Genomic DNA, 16,086 nt, shown 5'->3' on the forward strand with positions numbered 1-16,086 from the left:
TAGTCAGCGTTTAATTGAAATTCAAGGATCGAGATAGAATGGGAAAGGCATGGAGAGCATACGGGGATGTAGATCCAGGCTAACTGTTAAGGCAGTCTAAGCCGTCCGTCAGCAATTGTCATTGTCAATTCAGTCGAGTGCTCGAAATCAGATCCATTGCAGATCAGACCTCAAGCACTCCCACCAGGCAGAATATCATATTGTAAGATGTACTCACGAACGACGCAACGCGATCGTTAAGATCCAACGACAAAATCGGAGCGGCCGAGGGGCAGCGGAGGGGCATCATTTAAATTGCGGGTGAGTCAGTGGCTGCCTGAGGCACAAAGGATCCTCCGTATCCGGTTCCGGAGAGAGATTTTACCTGTGTCTGATTGGCTGGACGTTTATAGCAATCTGACTGCTGACTAATATCTTAATAATCGCTTATATAGTATGGAGTATGGAGTATAGAGAGAGTATGAGTATGAGTAAGAAAGATTTCATCGATTGGGTATATTAGCAAGAGACCGTAGAATCCAGTAACTACATAACGCCAATAATAAGTCATAGACATCCAGTCAAGCAACGCCAACCAATACTAAATCACTTTCCCTCCATTCAGGATCCATTCGCGCATCTGGCCCAACTCCAGGATACATTCGCGGTGCATCTCGCGCGCAACCTCCCAATGCTTGTGTACCTTTTCGTCCTCCTCCACTGCGCGCAGGTACGCGTTGTAACCCCCGCGAGGAACGCCGGGGATAAGATCAAGGCCGTCTCCAGAAGGAGCAGGAGCAGGAGCAGGAGCAGGAGCAGGAGCCGCGCCAGCTTCGTCATCGGATTCATCCTGATCGGGTTCTAGATGAAGACGGGAGGAATCGCCGACGGCGCTGATCCAGTTGGGCGCCAGGCCCGTTTCGATGGCCTCCTGGCGGGCGTTGAAGTGCGCCAGCATCCGCCGCTCAAACACCGCCCATTCCTTCATGTACGTGTGCATCTCGCGCACGTACCGGTCCCACGCGACATGCGGGAGGACAAGCGTGGTGGGCGCGCCGCTGCTCGCAGGCATCAGGACGGGCGGCCGCGGCCGTTTCGGCGGGTTGGGACAGTTCAGCTCGCGCGGCCGCACCGACGCCGCCGTCATGGTGCGCGGGCGGAGGTTCCTCGGCCGGGATTCAAAGGGCAACGTTGTCCCGATGTCCTGTAGGTCTTCGATACCCCCGTTGTTGGTACTGGTGAAGGGGGTCGTCTCCGCTAGGTTCTTCATGTTCAACGTCTGGTCTTTCTCGGCGGCGGCAGCAGCAGCAGCAGCAGCAGCAGCAGCAGGAGCCTCCTTTGCTGCTTCGGGCTTCGCCTCCGGTAGGATATCGTCGATATCCATCGCTTCGCTGCTGTCCTCCACATGTGGTCCGTTGGGTTTAGGTTCATGTTCGTCGTCCAGCGTGGCTCGCGCCTCTTCTGCCTCGGTAGCCACACTCGCCGGCTGGGGAGCGGGTCGCACCTTGACGGCTGGTTTTGTTTTTCTCGAACGCGTAGACTGCCCGGTCTGTCCGGCTGGCTGTGTAGACTGTCCCGGCTGGCCCGTAGATCCAAAAAAGGAGAGATTCTTCAACTGTTCCGCCCAGCCGTCAATGGAGAAGGTCCCTTCAGCGAACCCATGATTCGACTGTGGCTGTTGCTGTTGCTGCTGTTGCTGCGCTGCGGGCTCCGAATTCGACCGCGAAGAATTGTGACTACTCGGAGTCCCCGACTTGGCAGTCCGTGCATTATGTTTGGTCGTTGGGCGTCCGCGGCTCTGGGAAACCCTAGGGCGCGATGTCTGAGCCGATGCCTGCGCGGCGGTGGGTGCTCCATTGTCCATGGCCGTCGGGGTGAACTGGAAGCTCTCGCGCCAGTCTTCTGCGGAGAATTTCTTGTGTAGATTGTGACTGGCAGACGACAATCAGACAAGCGCATGCAGACGGAAAAAAAAAGAAAAAAAAGAATAGGAAAACCTACGGATTGGCAGTAGGGTATCGCTCCTGAGATGCATGCCGGTGGGAATGCGTCTCGCGATGGTGGCGATGGGAGTCCCGCAATGCAGCACTATCAGAATCATGGCCTGAAATGTTAGCCTCGGTTCATTCATTCCATGAGAAGTATAAAGGTAGCTACCAGATCTTCGCCAATCGTACTGCTCGGTATGGAAATCCGAGAACTTCTGATGAGGGCGCAGCCTGCTCTTGGGTACCGCACGGGGCTTGAACGGCTCCTCGTCATCGTCGCCGTCCTCGCTGGAACTCGTGGTATCCGAGAATGTGTTGCGACGCGCGCGGTGGTGGTGGTGGTCTCTCTTGAGTTTCGGGCTGGCACTGCGATGACGCCCGCGCTCCGGCGCCGTCGGGCTGGGAGGATTCGTGCGCGATCGCGTGTTGGGGCTCGGGCTACTCGCATGGTTAGGGGAGCGGACGCTGGCGGAGCGACCCAGCCAGGCGCTGGAAAAGTAGGTCTTTTCGCCGCCGGCGGTGGCGTACCGACTGCTCATCCGCTCGGGCGTCACACCAGGTTGTGCCTGTGCTTGTGCCTGTGCTTGTGCCTGTGCTTGTGCTTGTGCCTTGGACGACATCGATTCGTATAGGTTTGCACTACTGTGCGGGCGGTCGCGCGTGTACGCCGAGGTATTCGGGGCCATGGGCTCGTCGCCGCCGGCGGTCCGGGGCGCGAAGCCCTGTTTCTTTCTGGTCGGCGGTGGGGTCGCCGTGCTGGCCTGTCTCGGCGGCGACTTGAAGTACTCGTAGGCGGACTTGGATCTGTTGCCAAAGGGCCCTGTGGTGGGCTCCGGCCCAGGTCTGGCGGGTTTGCTGGTCGCCCCGGGCATCGGGCGGCCTGTATGCGGATCAAACGACGACCACCCTCCACCGTTGTTTGAGGTAGGATTATTATTAGTCGTGGTATTATTGTTGCTTGCACCGCTGCTGCTCCCCTTCATATCCTGAAACCCACGAAAAGCATCCGCTCTTGTCTGCGAGCTGTCGTGCGTCTTCTGCCACGGCTGCTGGGGTGCAGCACGCGCGTAACTCGCATATCTCTGAGCACCGGGCATGCCTCCTGGGGTTCCTGCCCCTCCTTCTCTTTCTCTTGTCGATGTGCCCTGGAAAGAAGTCGGTCTCGTGTTGAAATACGACGCTTTCGAAGTCGGCGGCTTCGTCGAAGTCGTAGCGGGGGGAGGGGGCTTCCGCGCAGCCCCCATGTTCGGAGGCCCATACAGCTTCCCATACCCAGCACGCAGTCTGTCGGTGTCATATTTCAATCGTCGCTGGGGGTCGCCGAGGATCTCATGGGCGGCCTGGATGGCCTGGAACTTGGCCTTGAACTCGGGTTCGCGGCCAGGGTTGCGGTCAGGATGGTACTTGAGAGCTTCAAAATTAGCCCCAACACAACCACTCTTTCTTTCTTTCTTTCTTTCTTTCTTTCTGTTTGGTTTATAGAACCTACCCAGCTTTCGAAACTGTTTCTTGATATCCTCTGCGTCCGCGCTGGGGGAGATCCCCAGCTCGGCGTAGTAGTCCTTGCGCACGTCGGCCTTGGTCATGGTGGATACGTGACGGCCTAGATTAACCGTGACACGAGGGGATGGTGAGGCTCTAGCATGATAGAACGGACAATCCTGCTATTTATTTGTGGAGATTCGCCCCGGAACTCCCTGGACGTCTTTCGTCTTTCGTCTTTCGTCTTTTCGTAGGCAGATATCGTTGTGCTGTCAGGCGCAGACGCGATCGTGACGAGAGCAGCTGATGGGAGTAGTGGATACAGAGAAACAGAGAAACAGAAATACAGGCCTGAAACGAGAGTAATCACGAAAAGCAACGAGCAGAGCCGTAGGGAAGAAAGAATAGGACAGGACAACCTCCGCTGCTGTGTTGTCTGAAATGTGTTGTCGCTGGTTGTTTTTCCGGCCCACAGAATTTCTGCCCAAAACCGACTCCAGCATCACTATAGGAATAATCAAGTAGACTCTTCCAGCGTCTAGGGAAAGAGAATGGGAGGGTGGAATTAAAAAATATATAAATCAATCGACTTAAACTGATCATAATGGTATCAAGACATAAATCGTCAGTAGTACTCTCTCTACTGTAGTACTAGTTACTCGTAATAGTCAATATGTACTACTAGTCGACTAGATCTCCCCCCCCCTGCCCTCCAAAAAAGTAGCCTTCGAGTAGATCGAAATTGGACGTCTCGCTCCAGTCATGCTGAAAGTCCACCGCCATGCCAAATCCGAGATCGATTCCTGGCGCCCCCAGCAGACTGCTGAACCCGGGCTGTCCCTCGGTATCGGGGGCGGGAGGCTCGCTCATGGGATCGAAGTTTAGAAAATCAAGGCTAGGAATGTGCTCTGCTGTCTGGAAGGGTTGCTGCTGCTGTTGTTGTTGTTGTGTGTACGGTGGAACACCAGCACTCCCTGGAGAGGCACTCTGGGGTGAGTTCGCATATACATACGGCTGCTGCGGAGAAAGCGAGTTCTCCGGTTGGGTACGGTAGTATTCTGTCGACTGCGGGCGCGAAGGGTACGGCGGTTGCTGTATCGAACGATCCGGACTATTGTTGTTGGTGTTGCTCTCGTGAAACAAATCCCCCAGGTTCATGTCGAACCGGGGTAGGGGACGCGAGGGACGCGGATGTTTTGACCGCCTGCTGTGGTTGCCCTGTCCTTGCGTCTGTGCTTGCATCTGTCCCTGTCGACGAGCATCGTTCGGCCTCGGCCGGTGGTGGTGGTGGTGGTGGTGGTGGTGGGTAGATAGCGGCACGGGCTGCATGCGTGGACCGCCGCCGTTGTATCCGCGCGACGTGTCGACCTGCGACCCGAAGCCGGTGGTCGACAGGCACATCTGCACGGTTGCCTTGCTCATGCGTTCGAACGCGTCGCGACAGGCCTCGGCAGGCGGGCACTTGTGCATCAGGTCGCCCAGGACCGAGGTGGCGGCCAACACGGTGAAATCGACATCATCGAGGGTCTACAAAAGTAGGCATTAGAAATTAGCAGATATCACCATGGGTATCTGGAGAGTGATCCCTTGCAAGTACACGAAGAACTCACCAGTCGACTTCGCACCAACGGAGAGTGCCAGATGGCGTATAAAAAGGAGATTCCTGCCATGAAGAGATGGTGCGTGGCAAGGTAGGTATAGTTGACGAGGCGCACATGGTGCATCTGGCGGTAGATGCGCAGGACCTTCTGCCCCGCCTCGGCGACCTTGAGGTAGATGTCATCTTCGTCTTCGGCGTCCTCCAAGGTAGAGAAGGAAGGACTAGGCCCGTCGTCGGCCGGGGTGAGCTCCCCTGCCAGCTCGGCGGGCACGGTGAGGCTCTGACGGTAGAGCGTGATGACGGCCTGCCAGTAGTTGAGTTCGAGAAAGCCGACGGGGAAGCGCACGCCGGTCTCCTGTTGCGAGGGGGCCCCTTCCTTCCATTCGACAAGCCGCTGGTGCACATCGCGCCGCCAGGAGCGAAAGGAGTCGAACCCTTGCAGGAAGGGCGAGGAAAGGTGGGAATGAACAAAGTCGGTGGTGGTCACGGCGGAGGAAGAGGAAGAGGAAGAGGTGGCTGATATGAACCGAGCGTGTGCAGCGCGCTGTCGCGCAAACCGGGCCTGCTGGTACTGCAGAACATCCTGGATCTCAGACTGCAATAGCCGCAGCTTGAAGTAGTGGTGAGCGGCCAGCTTGTAGCTGGCGGGGAGGGCAGTGGTGCCCTCTGGCGAGACGCCAGGCGGATGGATGCCCGTCTTGGTGATGAACTGGTCATCGAGCATTGATGGAAACTCGGTGGTGACCACTTGGTCGGAGATGCCAAACGGACGGCCGACACAGGTGCCCACGAGCCGGTCAAAGCTGTACACGCACCACCACAGTCTGCGACGCAGGTCACGCACCCACTCGCGGCGACCACGTTCACGCGCATCAATTGTGCGAGTATTATTGCTGTTATTGGCGCCGGCGCTACTGTTGTTGTTGTTGTTGTTGTTGTTAGGATCGTCGATACCCGTGCCGTCCTCGTAATGTAGACCGAGATCGACTGCTAGGCGCATCGCGACGCCGACAATATACCACAGACCCGGAGCGACGGGTCTTAGCAGGGCAAAGCTGGCCAGCAGCAGGACGGCCTGGAGTTCCTCCAAGCCACCGAAGCCGTCGGTACCCGAAGCCGAATTGCTGACGAAGGATTCCAGATGGACAATGGCCGAAGCATGATATTCCTCCGGCTGGTACTGATGATCCGGGGCGAAGCGTTGCCGTTTGTTGGCGGCAGTGGCTCTGGGCGAGGAATCGTCGTCGCCGCCTCTACCACCACTTTCCGCCGAAGGAGGAAGATGCTTCTCGTCCGGCGTGGCGGGCTTGTCCTCAAAGATGATACCCGCCCCGATGGCGAAAACAATGTTGAGGGTATACAGACTGCGAGGGGAGCGCAGGGGCTCGTCGACGGCGTAGGTCCGATCGAACAACTCCATGAAATCCCCGCGGTGCAGGATGGGCATCTGCGGATTCGCATGTTCAAAGTACAAGTCGGCGAGCTTCTCGCCCAGCTCGCGGTCCGGAAACGCCGCGCAGTTCATCGTCGGACGTGTCTGTAGACCAAAGAAGGAGTCGCGGGTCGTGCTGCCCGCCGTCCCTGTCGCGCTGTGCGGCAGACTCTCCTTGGGACGTACAATCGAGCCTGATGATCCTGAAGCACTCGCGACCGAGCTCTTGACCGCCGCAAACACGACACGCGCAAAGGAGATCCCAGACGTCGAGCCCAGGTATCGTGGGTCAGAGGTGCCCTGCACCGAGACCATGCCGATATTCGACACGAGATTATCCAGACCTGGCCCTGTGGGTTTTCCTCCCTTTAGTTTTTCCACCTTATTTTCCACCTTATTTTCCACCTTATCAAGATTCTTTTCCTTTTCCTTTTCCCTTTCCCTTTCTCCATCCTTGTTGCTGCTGCTGCTGCTGCTGCTGCTGCTGTCCGCCGCCTCAATCCTCAAAGCCTCCTCTTCATCGAAAGCAACCCCAGGTTTGAAATCAAAATCATTTTCCCTCAGCACCCCCTCCAGATAGGCCACTCTCGACTCGAGAAAATACACGTAGCTGCGTGGGATCTCGCGTTTCGTGATCGGGTCGTACCCCACGCAGCGCACGGCGGCCTTTTCACACGCGTGGCACCGCGGTAGCCGCTGGTCGCATCTGTTCTTGCGGAGGCGGCATCGATTACAGGCCGAAACGTTACGGAACGACGAGGAAGAGGAAGAGGAAGAGGAAGAAGTCGCTTTTCCTGTTGCTGCTGTTGCTGTGGTTGCTGTGGTTGCTGTGGTTGCTGTGGTTGCTGTTGAAGACAAGGCTGATTCGGAGCGTGCGGAGGTCAACAGGTCGTCGGCAGGTCGTTTCCTCGTCAGAGGAGAGGGAGGATTCAGCATGGTAGAAGCAGGAGGACCATTTCGTCTGGTAGGATTGAGTCGTCGTTGATGGTCTCTGGATTATCGATGGAGAATCAGAAGAATTGGGGTAACAAGACGGACAAATTCTCGATCGTTTTCGGTGGGGAAGAAGATCAGAGTCCAGAGGTAAGTATACAGAGGACGGGGTACTACATATCAGCGACAAATTATAAATCGATGAATTATGCATATCTACGATTAATACGAATCAAAAAAATCTACCAACAGTGAGTGCAATTACAATATTCCCTGTACTCCGTCCTCCCCGTCCCTGTCTTCTGTCTGCGAACTCCGTATAACTTCTGTCTCTATTGGCTACTGATAAGCGGCTACAGCGGAGATTAATAAATGCGTTCGTCGAGGAGATTCGAGGAAAATGAAAGTATTAGAAATAGATATCACCTTCAAGTACTCCGTAATGCTGGTAGATAGACTCTAATAGAGAAAGAGAAGAGAACAGAGATAGAATGAAACGCAAAAGAGATAACCGCCGATGCAAGCCCAAATGCGAATGTTTCTGGTCTATTAGTATGATGCGCCATGCTCCGAATCCATGTGGGAAAATCGTTCAAATCTATGCAGTGGGGGGAAAAAAAGAGAGGGAAAAAAAAAAAAAAAAAAAAAAAAAACTTCAGTGAAACTCGGTCGTGGGGTGTGTATCGTGTAAATCGTGCTCAAACTCGTACTCGGCCATGTGGGTGAGAAGCCGTCGTTCTTCTTCTTCTTCTTCTTCTTCTTCTTCTTCTTCTTCTTCTTCTTCTTCTTCTTCTCCTTCTTGTTGTTGTTCTTGCTGTTCTTGTTCCTCGGTGTCAAGAGTCGAGGTATGCGTGGCAGGACTCTTTTCGCTGAAACGCACCGACTCGGTCTCTTCCATCCAGAAGCTTTGCACGGCGCCGGCGAAACACACGGCTCCACACGCCCACCAAGCGAGAATGGAGTAGCCGCTCTCCAAGCCACGCGAGTGCAGCAGGCCCGTCACCGTCGGGCCAAACGCGCGGCTCAAGCTGGCGGTGGACGCGGCGGCACCGTTGATGGAGCCGAGGAGGTGGGGAGCCGCGGCGTTGGCGAGCAGGATGGCTGTCGCGGGGAAGGCGATGACGTGCAGGGTGATTTTGGCGATCAGGGCGGCGTACGCGGCGGGCATCTGCAAGGGGGTCGGCAGGAGACTGATGTAGGGGACGGCCAGGTACAGCGGCGGCCAGACGAGGAGCACCGTGCGGAATGTACGCAGGGTACCGAACCGCCGTACCACCCAGGGGAAGAACCACAGCTGCGCGATCATGGAGTACACCCCTTGCACGGCAAGCATGAACCCGATCGTCTTGGTGGAGAGGGCCAGGCCGCCTGTGAATCGGAAGGGGAGTGAGGTGGGGACGGTGGTGTCTTCGGCCCGGGGGGTGCTGAGGAAGACGGGCATCAACTGATCAAAGGAGACGCTGTGACTGTAATTTTTTTTTTTTCCTGTTAGACTTTTGACACACTCGAGGGAATTGATCGCGAGGGGGGTAAGTACTTACTAGGCGAGAATGCCGTAGGCGACGATGTTGATGATGACCTGCTTGGTGAATGCCTTGCCGACGGGAATTTGGGTCTTGAGGTGCGCCTCGACGTCGTCATCCGGCTTGGCAGCCTCGCTTGGCTCGTACTCCGGAGGAGGCAGGTCTCCGTAGGCGAAAAAGGCCTCGTCGGACGGCAGAGGGGGTTCAGAGTGGTCGGGCAACTGGAGGCGGGACCCCCAGTAGCGGTCCAGCAGGCAGGCGCCCCATTCGAGGCCGATGTCGCGGCGGTGTTTGCGGTCGGGATGGGTCTCCTCGAGAAAGAGAAAGCCGATGATGAGGCCGAAGGCGAGGACGACCAGACAGACGAGGTTGGGCAGCAGGAAGGGGAAGCGGTCGAAGAGGGAACCGCGGGCGAAGAGGGTGGAATAGTTGTCGCAGGGCTGGGCGAGAGCACCGCCCATGGCGGGGCCGATGATGGAGCCCAAACACCAGACAAAGGGCATGATGGAGTAGGCGCGGGGCTGGTGCTCCTTGACGGTGACGATCTCGGCGACGGTGGTCTGCAGGACGCCGATGTTGCCGTTCAGCAAGCCGCCGAGGGCGCGGGCGACCATGGCAGTGGCCAGATTGGGGGCGAAGCCAAAGAGCAGCATGCTGAGGGCGGTGCCCAGCAGACCCATGAGCAGGACGGGCTTGCGGCCGATGCGGTCGCTCATGCGGCCCCAGAACATGCCGGCGGAAAACTCGGCAAAGGTGAAGGCGGAGGTGATCATGCCGGCGTAGAGGGCGATCTTGCGGTCGTTGTCCGTCACATGGAAGGCTTCAACCATACGATAGACGTAGGGGAAGATGGACATGAAGGCGATAGGCTCGCAGATCCGACAGATGGCTAATCATATTCATTAGCCTTTTTCTTCTCTGGTTCTCTTCTCTGGCTGGTATTTGGCAGGATCCTTCCACTCACCCAACACGAACAGCTGACGAACAGGGAACTCAGCGCCCTTCTTGGGCTGACGCCCCCCTAGACAGGAGGCACGAATTCCAAGCATGATGAGGATTGTCAGGTTTAGAGCATTCTCTAGATGAGATGATAGATGATGAGTAGACGATAGTTGATAGATGAGATGATAGATGAGGAGATGAGGAGATGAGGAGATGAGGAGATGAGGAGATGAGGAGATGATAGATGAAGAGATGATAGATGAAGAGATGAGGAGAGGAAGAAAAGACAGAATATAAAGGAAAAGAAGGGACAGCTTCGGCTTGATCGATCAGATATGGCAGCCCTTTATACTCTCCGCGAGTCTGTCAGACGTCAACGGTTGGCCCAGCAGAGGCGGGCGAGCAAACAATCGCTCCACATTTCTTTCGTAGGATTTGATTCTTTGGCAATAAATAATGGATATCAAAAATAAACAGAAGAAAAAAATAAGCTCGATCCGATCGGGGGTTTCCGACTGGGTGATGCAAGAAAGGGGGAAGGGGAGGGAGGCTACAGGTCTGAACAATTGACGGTGGACGAGTCATGGTAACAAGCCGGTTCCGGCATACGGTAAATACTGTATATTATACCTAGTATATATAGTAGTATATAATATATACTGTGTACAGTATATATACTCCATAATATATATACATATAATATATATACATATAATATATATACCTATAATATATATACCTATAATATATTTATATATATATAATATATAGATAGACTATGTCCTTTGTGCTGACAAAAGTACATACTGTATGGTAAAGTACGGTAAAGTACCATACATACAATAAAAGTACTCCGCACATTGAGTGACCTGTCACAATCCAAACTCTGTTCCTTGCTTCATGATTATTGATATTGGATTATCATTGATATTGCCCCAGTCGCCTAATCAGTGCCTGATGCCACGCGGAGAGACGTCATACTCTACTCTCCCACTCAAGTCAGTACATAACCTCTACAGTATACCTTAACTAACTAGTTTACTACCTTACTAGGTACCTAACCTAACCTCCCTCTCTACTACCAATGGCCATCTTCCCAGACCTCCGAGACAGCAAACGAGAAGATCACGCGACACTCTTTCTTCCGCGTCCACTCGGAGCATTCGGAGGCGTCACGCCGGCCAACCGCAGATGGGCAGCCGCAGCATGGTTGCAACGGTGCGTTTGATTGATGGGTACCAGTAGGAGTATCAGGCCTGGTAAGGCAGACGGTAGTACGGAGTACGGAGTACTATTACTAGATACTACTACCTAGGTATCTATACTTAGGTAGGTAGGAGGTACCTCCTACCTACCTAGTAATACTACTACCACTACCAGGTACTAGTATCTATTACTAGGTACCAGGTCTATTACACAACGGAAGAATAATCAAACGACTCGGCGGTCAAGTGAGCACCTGAGTGACTGCAATGCAAGACAAGCAAACAGTGGTGCAGCGGAGGGAAACTTCTGACGCCAGAAAGACGGTGAGACACCGCCATTTGCTCCTGGGGATCCATCTGGGTGATTACTGGGTACTCCGTACCCGTACACCTGGGAGGAGATTCAAGACAGAAGGCGAGAATCGTTGCTAGAAGGATTCTCCAACAGACTACTGTAATGATCGTCTGCGAGCCAGACTGTCGGGTCCGCCCGGTGGTGACGTCGCAGGGGGTAGTCTCTTCACCTAGTCCATCTCCCGTCACCCAATTATCCTCCCTAGTATATCGATCCCAATTTTCAGCTGAAACGCCCCAGCGAACCCATTTGTTGGGTGGGTGGGGAGACTGTCTCCTTCAGCCAAATTTCCGACCCGAATCCTCCTGGGAGCCCGGAGACCCCTTTCCGGTGCCGCGGAGGCGGATCATTGAATAAGTACGGAGTACTCCGTAGTTACGAAGTAGTTAACTCGTTAACTAGTTAGTTAGTACCGAGGTCTGAAGTTACTCCTGTACTATTATTAATACTGTTCAAGGCGACGTCGGATGTCTTCCGTGCCAGTCAGTCCGGCCCACAGACAAAATTCCACGTCCAAAATGACAGCGTACTTTTGATACATAATTTTTACAAAGTACGGAGTACGAGTACGAGTATGGAGTACTCTGTTTACAGATCATACCACTCCTCCAGTAAGTATACTACATGGATACTACGTACGTACTACCATAGAGTTAGAGCTACCTAGTAGGTACCTATCCGAGCCTGCATGCAATCCTCACGGAAAAACCGTCCTGGCGATTCACAGCCCCCTCCAAAAGCCACTCACCGCTCCATTGGAATCCGGAGTGCATGTACGGTACGGAGAACAGTGTAGTCATAATCGATAGTCGTAGATAGATTGTGACTTCTCCAGTCCGGAGTAGTGGGAGTAGTGGAGTATTATTAGGAGTGGATGTCTTCTAGAATCATGACTGTACAGAGTACAGAGCAGTGACTCAGTGAGTGCCAAGTGGAAAGTACCTAGGTGTCTTAGTAAGCTCCTTATCACCACGTGATATCATGTGACACACGTGACGCTTCGTTATCGTCGATCGAAGCTCAGTTCAGCTACAGCGACAGACAAATTGTGAGCAGGTTATTCACACTACAATGTGTCGATGCCATCGGCTTCGACCTCTTTCTCGCTCCCTGCGAGGGAGCACTCCTATCACCTGGACTCGATTCACCAGCACTGCACCCACTCCACCTACACCTACACCTACACCCACTCTAGAAAATTCCACCCACCTCAACCCTTCGCCAGACGATTACTCGCGTTTCATCTTCCAGGATAAATGCCGCGCGACGGTCTGGGCGGGCTCCGGCGGTGCCGGATGTGTCTCTTTCCTGCGCGAGAAATACATCGAGGAGGGTCCTCCCAATGGCGGAGACGGCGGGACCGGGGGAAACGTCTACATCCAGGCGGTCGAGGGGCTGACGAGTCTACACAAACTGGCGCGGCGGGGGATCATCAAAGCCGGTCGCGGCAGAAACGGACAGGGCAAGAACAAAGGTGGTCGGCGTGGCGAGGATGTGCTGCTCCAGGTGCCTGTCGGGACGGTGGTGCGAGAAATCAGCCGCTACGACCCCGTCACGGAAGAAGAGGCTCGATTCCGCGAGGAACGGAAGCTGCGGCGGCGGCGGCAGAGAGAGAAGGACCTGCAGGCTGCAAGACGGAAGGAGGAGGAGGGATACGGCGATGCAGACGAGCAGGCAGAGGACCGACATGGCTTACAGCTGAACGAGGACGAGGGAGAAGAAGACTTTGCCCTCCGCCGTGACCGTTGGGTCCTATACCCGGGTGCCAAGCCGTCAGACTTCTGGACCATGGCTTTCCCACGGTCGCCGCCGCGACGACCTGCCCAGGCGATGCTCGAACCCGCCGCCCCCATCTACCTCGACCTGTTCCGCCACATGGACAAGCCGCTGCTGCTGGCGGCCGGCGCGGTCGGCGGGTTTGGTAACCCACACTTTGTCACCCAGTCGGCGGGGAGGCCCAAGTTCGCCGCCCGCGGCGAGGGAGGCAAGAAGCTGGAGCTCGACTTTGAGCTCAAGCTGCTGGCCGACGTCGCCCTGGTGGGCAAGCCCAACGCCGGCAAGAGCACCCTGCTGCGCTCCCTGACCAACAGCCGCACCCGTGTCGGTAACTGGGAGTTCACCACCCTCTCCCCGCACATCGGCACCGTTGTCCTCGACAACCACAAGGGTCGCCCGCTAGTCGAATCCTCCTCCCCCTCTTCCTCCTCCTCCTCCCGCCCCAACTTCACCATCGCCGACATTCCGGGGCTCGTCGAGGATGCCCACCTGGACCGCGGGCTTGGTTTGGGGTTTCTCCGTCACATCGAACGCGCTGGAATCCTGGCCTTTGTCATAGATCTCAGCCGCGGTGATCCTATCGCAGGTCTGAAAGGCTTGTGGCATGAGCTGGGCGAATACGAACGCTTCCGCGAGGAGGGCCCAATCCAATCCGACGAGTCTCTAGATTGGCGTCCCTCTGATGGCTTGCCCGAACTCAGAGATCCCCCTTCTTCTTCTGGAGGCTCCACTCTCCCTCCTCTCGCCTTACCTCCCATCCATACCAAACCGTGGTTCGTCGTCGCCACAAAAGCCGACCTGGAACACACCCAGGAGCAGTTCCACGCCTTGGAAAGCTATCTCAAAAACGTCGAGACCGGTGTCGAACCACACCCGGGCGGCTATGACGAAGGCTGGCGGGAGAGCGTCACTGTCCTCCCTGTGAGTGCTATCCGGGGGGAGGGCGTCGGGGGTATTCCTCGGTTAGTTGTCGATTTACTCGACAGTATCCGTAGGTAGATTTGCGAAGCTCTGCAATAATCTCAGCTCTGTATATATTTTCTTTCTATATGTTATTAAACAAGTTCTTTATCAATAGAAAAAGTAGGATTAGTAAAATAAGTTCTTTATAAAGATTAAATATTTGTAGTGAATATGTAAGAAAGACTATAAGTACCTCCCGGTAGGCATGATAAGCTTATCTCAACTAAACAACCACCAGATTCTGAAATGACTCTCCAAGCACTCCTCGCCGAAACGCTTTCTTCAATCGCCACTCCCTCCGCCGCCGACCCGATCCTCCAGTGCAGACAAGACGCCACGTACGTCCATCCCCTGCTCGATCCCGACGCCGCTCTACAACACGCCGACGCGAACCTGCGCGTGTTCCCCTTCAAAGACGTGCAGCCATGCTGGCGCCGGCTGTACACGGACGCCAGTCTCGTCAAGGCGTGTCAGCTGATCTGCTCGGAATGCAGGCTAGAGTATCCTGTTTGGAAGGATGAAGAGGAGGAGGAATATATGAGGACGTGCGAGCGTCTAGGAAGAGATGATCGGGTTCTGACAACGGCGTGGGTATCGTCTGTTGTGCAGTTGCTTGATCGCGCGTTGATCATGACGGGAGGGATGATGCGGGAGGAATTGATCGAGAGGATTTTCTTTTCTCTAGAAACTCTCAGCGAAACAAACGATAGCGACAAGAGTACGGAAGAAGAAGAAGAAGAAGGAATGTGTCGGATGAAAAAACGCAAACTGTCGCCTCCTATGTTCCCACCTGATTCGTCCCCCCCGCCATGCTTACAGTTTGAGATCCCCCGTCTGGCGGCTCCGTCGTTTGAAACAGTCGAGAAACACATGCACACCCAGCGTACGCCGCTGGTGATCACGGGCGCCTTCGAGCACTGGCCCGCTCTATCGGATCGGCCGTGGAGTTCGCGCGAGTACTGGATGAAGCAGACGTTGGGGGGTCAACGGCTCGTCCCCGTCGAGATTGGAAGGTCCTACACCGATGAAGGATGGGGCCAGCAGATCATGCCCTTTGGCGAGTTTGTGGATAACTATCTGTGGCGCCACACGGACTCTCAGACGGGATATATGGCGCAACATGATCTGCTGGCTCAGATTCCTGCGCTGAGAAGAGATATCGCGGTCCCGGATTACTGCTTCATTGATCCGCCCAAGCCTGAGATAGGGACTCCCCTTTACCTCAAGAGGGAGAGACAAGAAGCAGAAGAAGAAGAAGAAGAAGAAGAAGAAGAAGTCGATCCGATTATTAATACCTGGATTGGTCCCGCGTGGACCATCTCCCCCCTCCACCATGATCCTTACCATAACATCCTCGTCCAGGTCGTCGGGGCAAAGTACATTCGGCTGTATTCGCCGCACACGCCCGCCTCCCAGATCTACCCGAGGGGGATGGAGAAGCCGGGCAAGCACGGAAGCGAGAGTGAAAGTGAAGGCGAAACCAAGACTGACAGTGAAACCAAGACAGAAAGTGAAAACAAGACTGAAGGTGAAGTTGACATGTCGAATACTTCCCAGGTCGACCTGGCGTCTATCGAACTCTCGCCCGCTGAATCCGAGCAGTGGGACGCCCAGTGGCCCGGCTTCATGCAGGCAGAATACGTCGAGACGGTCCTGCGTGAGGGTGACGCCCTCTACATCCCTGTTGGATGGTGGCATTATGTGCGTGGATTGAGGGGGGGGGTTAGCTTGAGTTTCTGGTGGAATTGACTTGATACTAGATGAATTGCATATACTACATACTACATATGCTCTAGATGTTTATTAAGATAACTAGATCAATAGACATCTGCATCGTCACTCCTATAATTATACTATTTGCCGGGTATAATAAAGTGGTCTTACTAAGCATAACACGTGACTTTTGAA

The 16,086-nt window shown here is 54.8% G+C and overlaps 4 protein-coding genes across 4 annotated transcripts; 1 reads left to right on the forward strand and 3 right to left on the reverse strand.

The window, feature by feature from the left end:
- Positions 1-550: 550 nt before the first annotated feature.
- Positions 551-3,897, reverse strand: ASPZODRAFT_89824 (hypothetical protein). Its single transcript, XM_022730371.1, has 4 exons — positions 3,457-3,897; positions 2,137-3,378; positions 1,981-2,083; positions 551-1,910 (listed from the first exon to the last, which is right to left on the reverse strand). Exons 1-4 carry the CDS (start codon positions 3,551-3,553, stop codon positions 581-583), a joined length of 2,772 nt encoding a protein of 923 aa, XP_022584556.1. The 5' UTR covers positions 3,554-3,897; the 3' UTR covers positions 551-580.
- A 92-nt stretch (positions 3,898-3,989) lies between these two features.
- Positions 3,990-7,600, reverse strand: ASPZODRAFT_128640 (hypothetical protein). The gene is made up of 2 exons (XM_022722075.1): positions 5,060-7,600; positions 3,990-4,976 (listed from the first exon to the last, which is right to left on the reverse strand). Exons 1-2 carry the CDS (start codon positions 7,415-7,417, stop codon positions 4,131-4,133), a joined length of 3,204 nt encoding a protein of 1,067 aa, XP_022584557.1. The 5' UTR covers positions 7,418-7,600; the 3' UTR covers positions 3,990-4,130.
- Positions 7,601-7,659: 59 nt separating this feature from the next.
- ASPZODRAFT_1094167 (hypothetical protein) lies at positions 7,660-9,831 on the reverse strand. Its single transcript, XM_022720979.1, has 3 exons — positions 8,956-9,831; positions 7,841-8,874; positions 7,660-7,767 (listed from the first exon to the last, which is right to left on the reverse strand). The coding sequence occupies exons 1-2, from the start codon at positions 9,792-9,794 to the stop codon at positions 8,070-8,072; spliced, it is 1,644 nt and encodes a 547-aa protein (XP_022584558.1). The 5' UTR covers positions 9,795-9,831; the 3' UTR covers positions 7,660-7,767; positions 7,841-8,069.
- Positions 9,832-12,349: 2,518 nt separating this feature from the next.
- Positions 12,350-16,043, forward strand: ASPZODRAFT_22745 (hypothetical protein). Its single transcript, XM_022727905.1, has 2 exons — positions 12,350-14,206; positions 14,417-16,043. Exons 1-2 carry the CDS (start codon positions 12,511-12,513, stop codon positions 15,925-15,927), a joined length of 3,207 nt encoding a protein of 1,068 aa, XP_022584559.1. The 5' UTR covers positions 12,350-12,510; the 3' UTR covers positions 15,928-16,043.
- The last annotated feature ends 43 nt before the right edge of the window (positions 16,044-16,086 follow it).

Source organism: Penicilliopsis zonata, assembly GCF_001890105.1.
Source record: "Penicilliopsis zonata CBS 506.65 unplaced genomic scaffold ASPZOscaffold_2, whole genome shotgun sequence".
NCBI classification, from domain to species: Eukaryota; Fungi; Ascomycota; class Eurotiomycetes; order Eurotiales; family Aspergillaceae; genus Penicilliopsis; species Penicilliopsis zonata.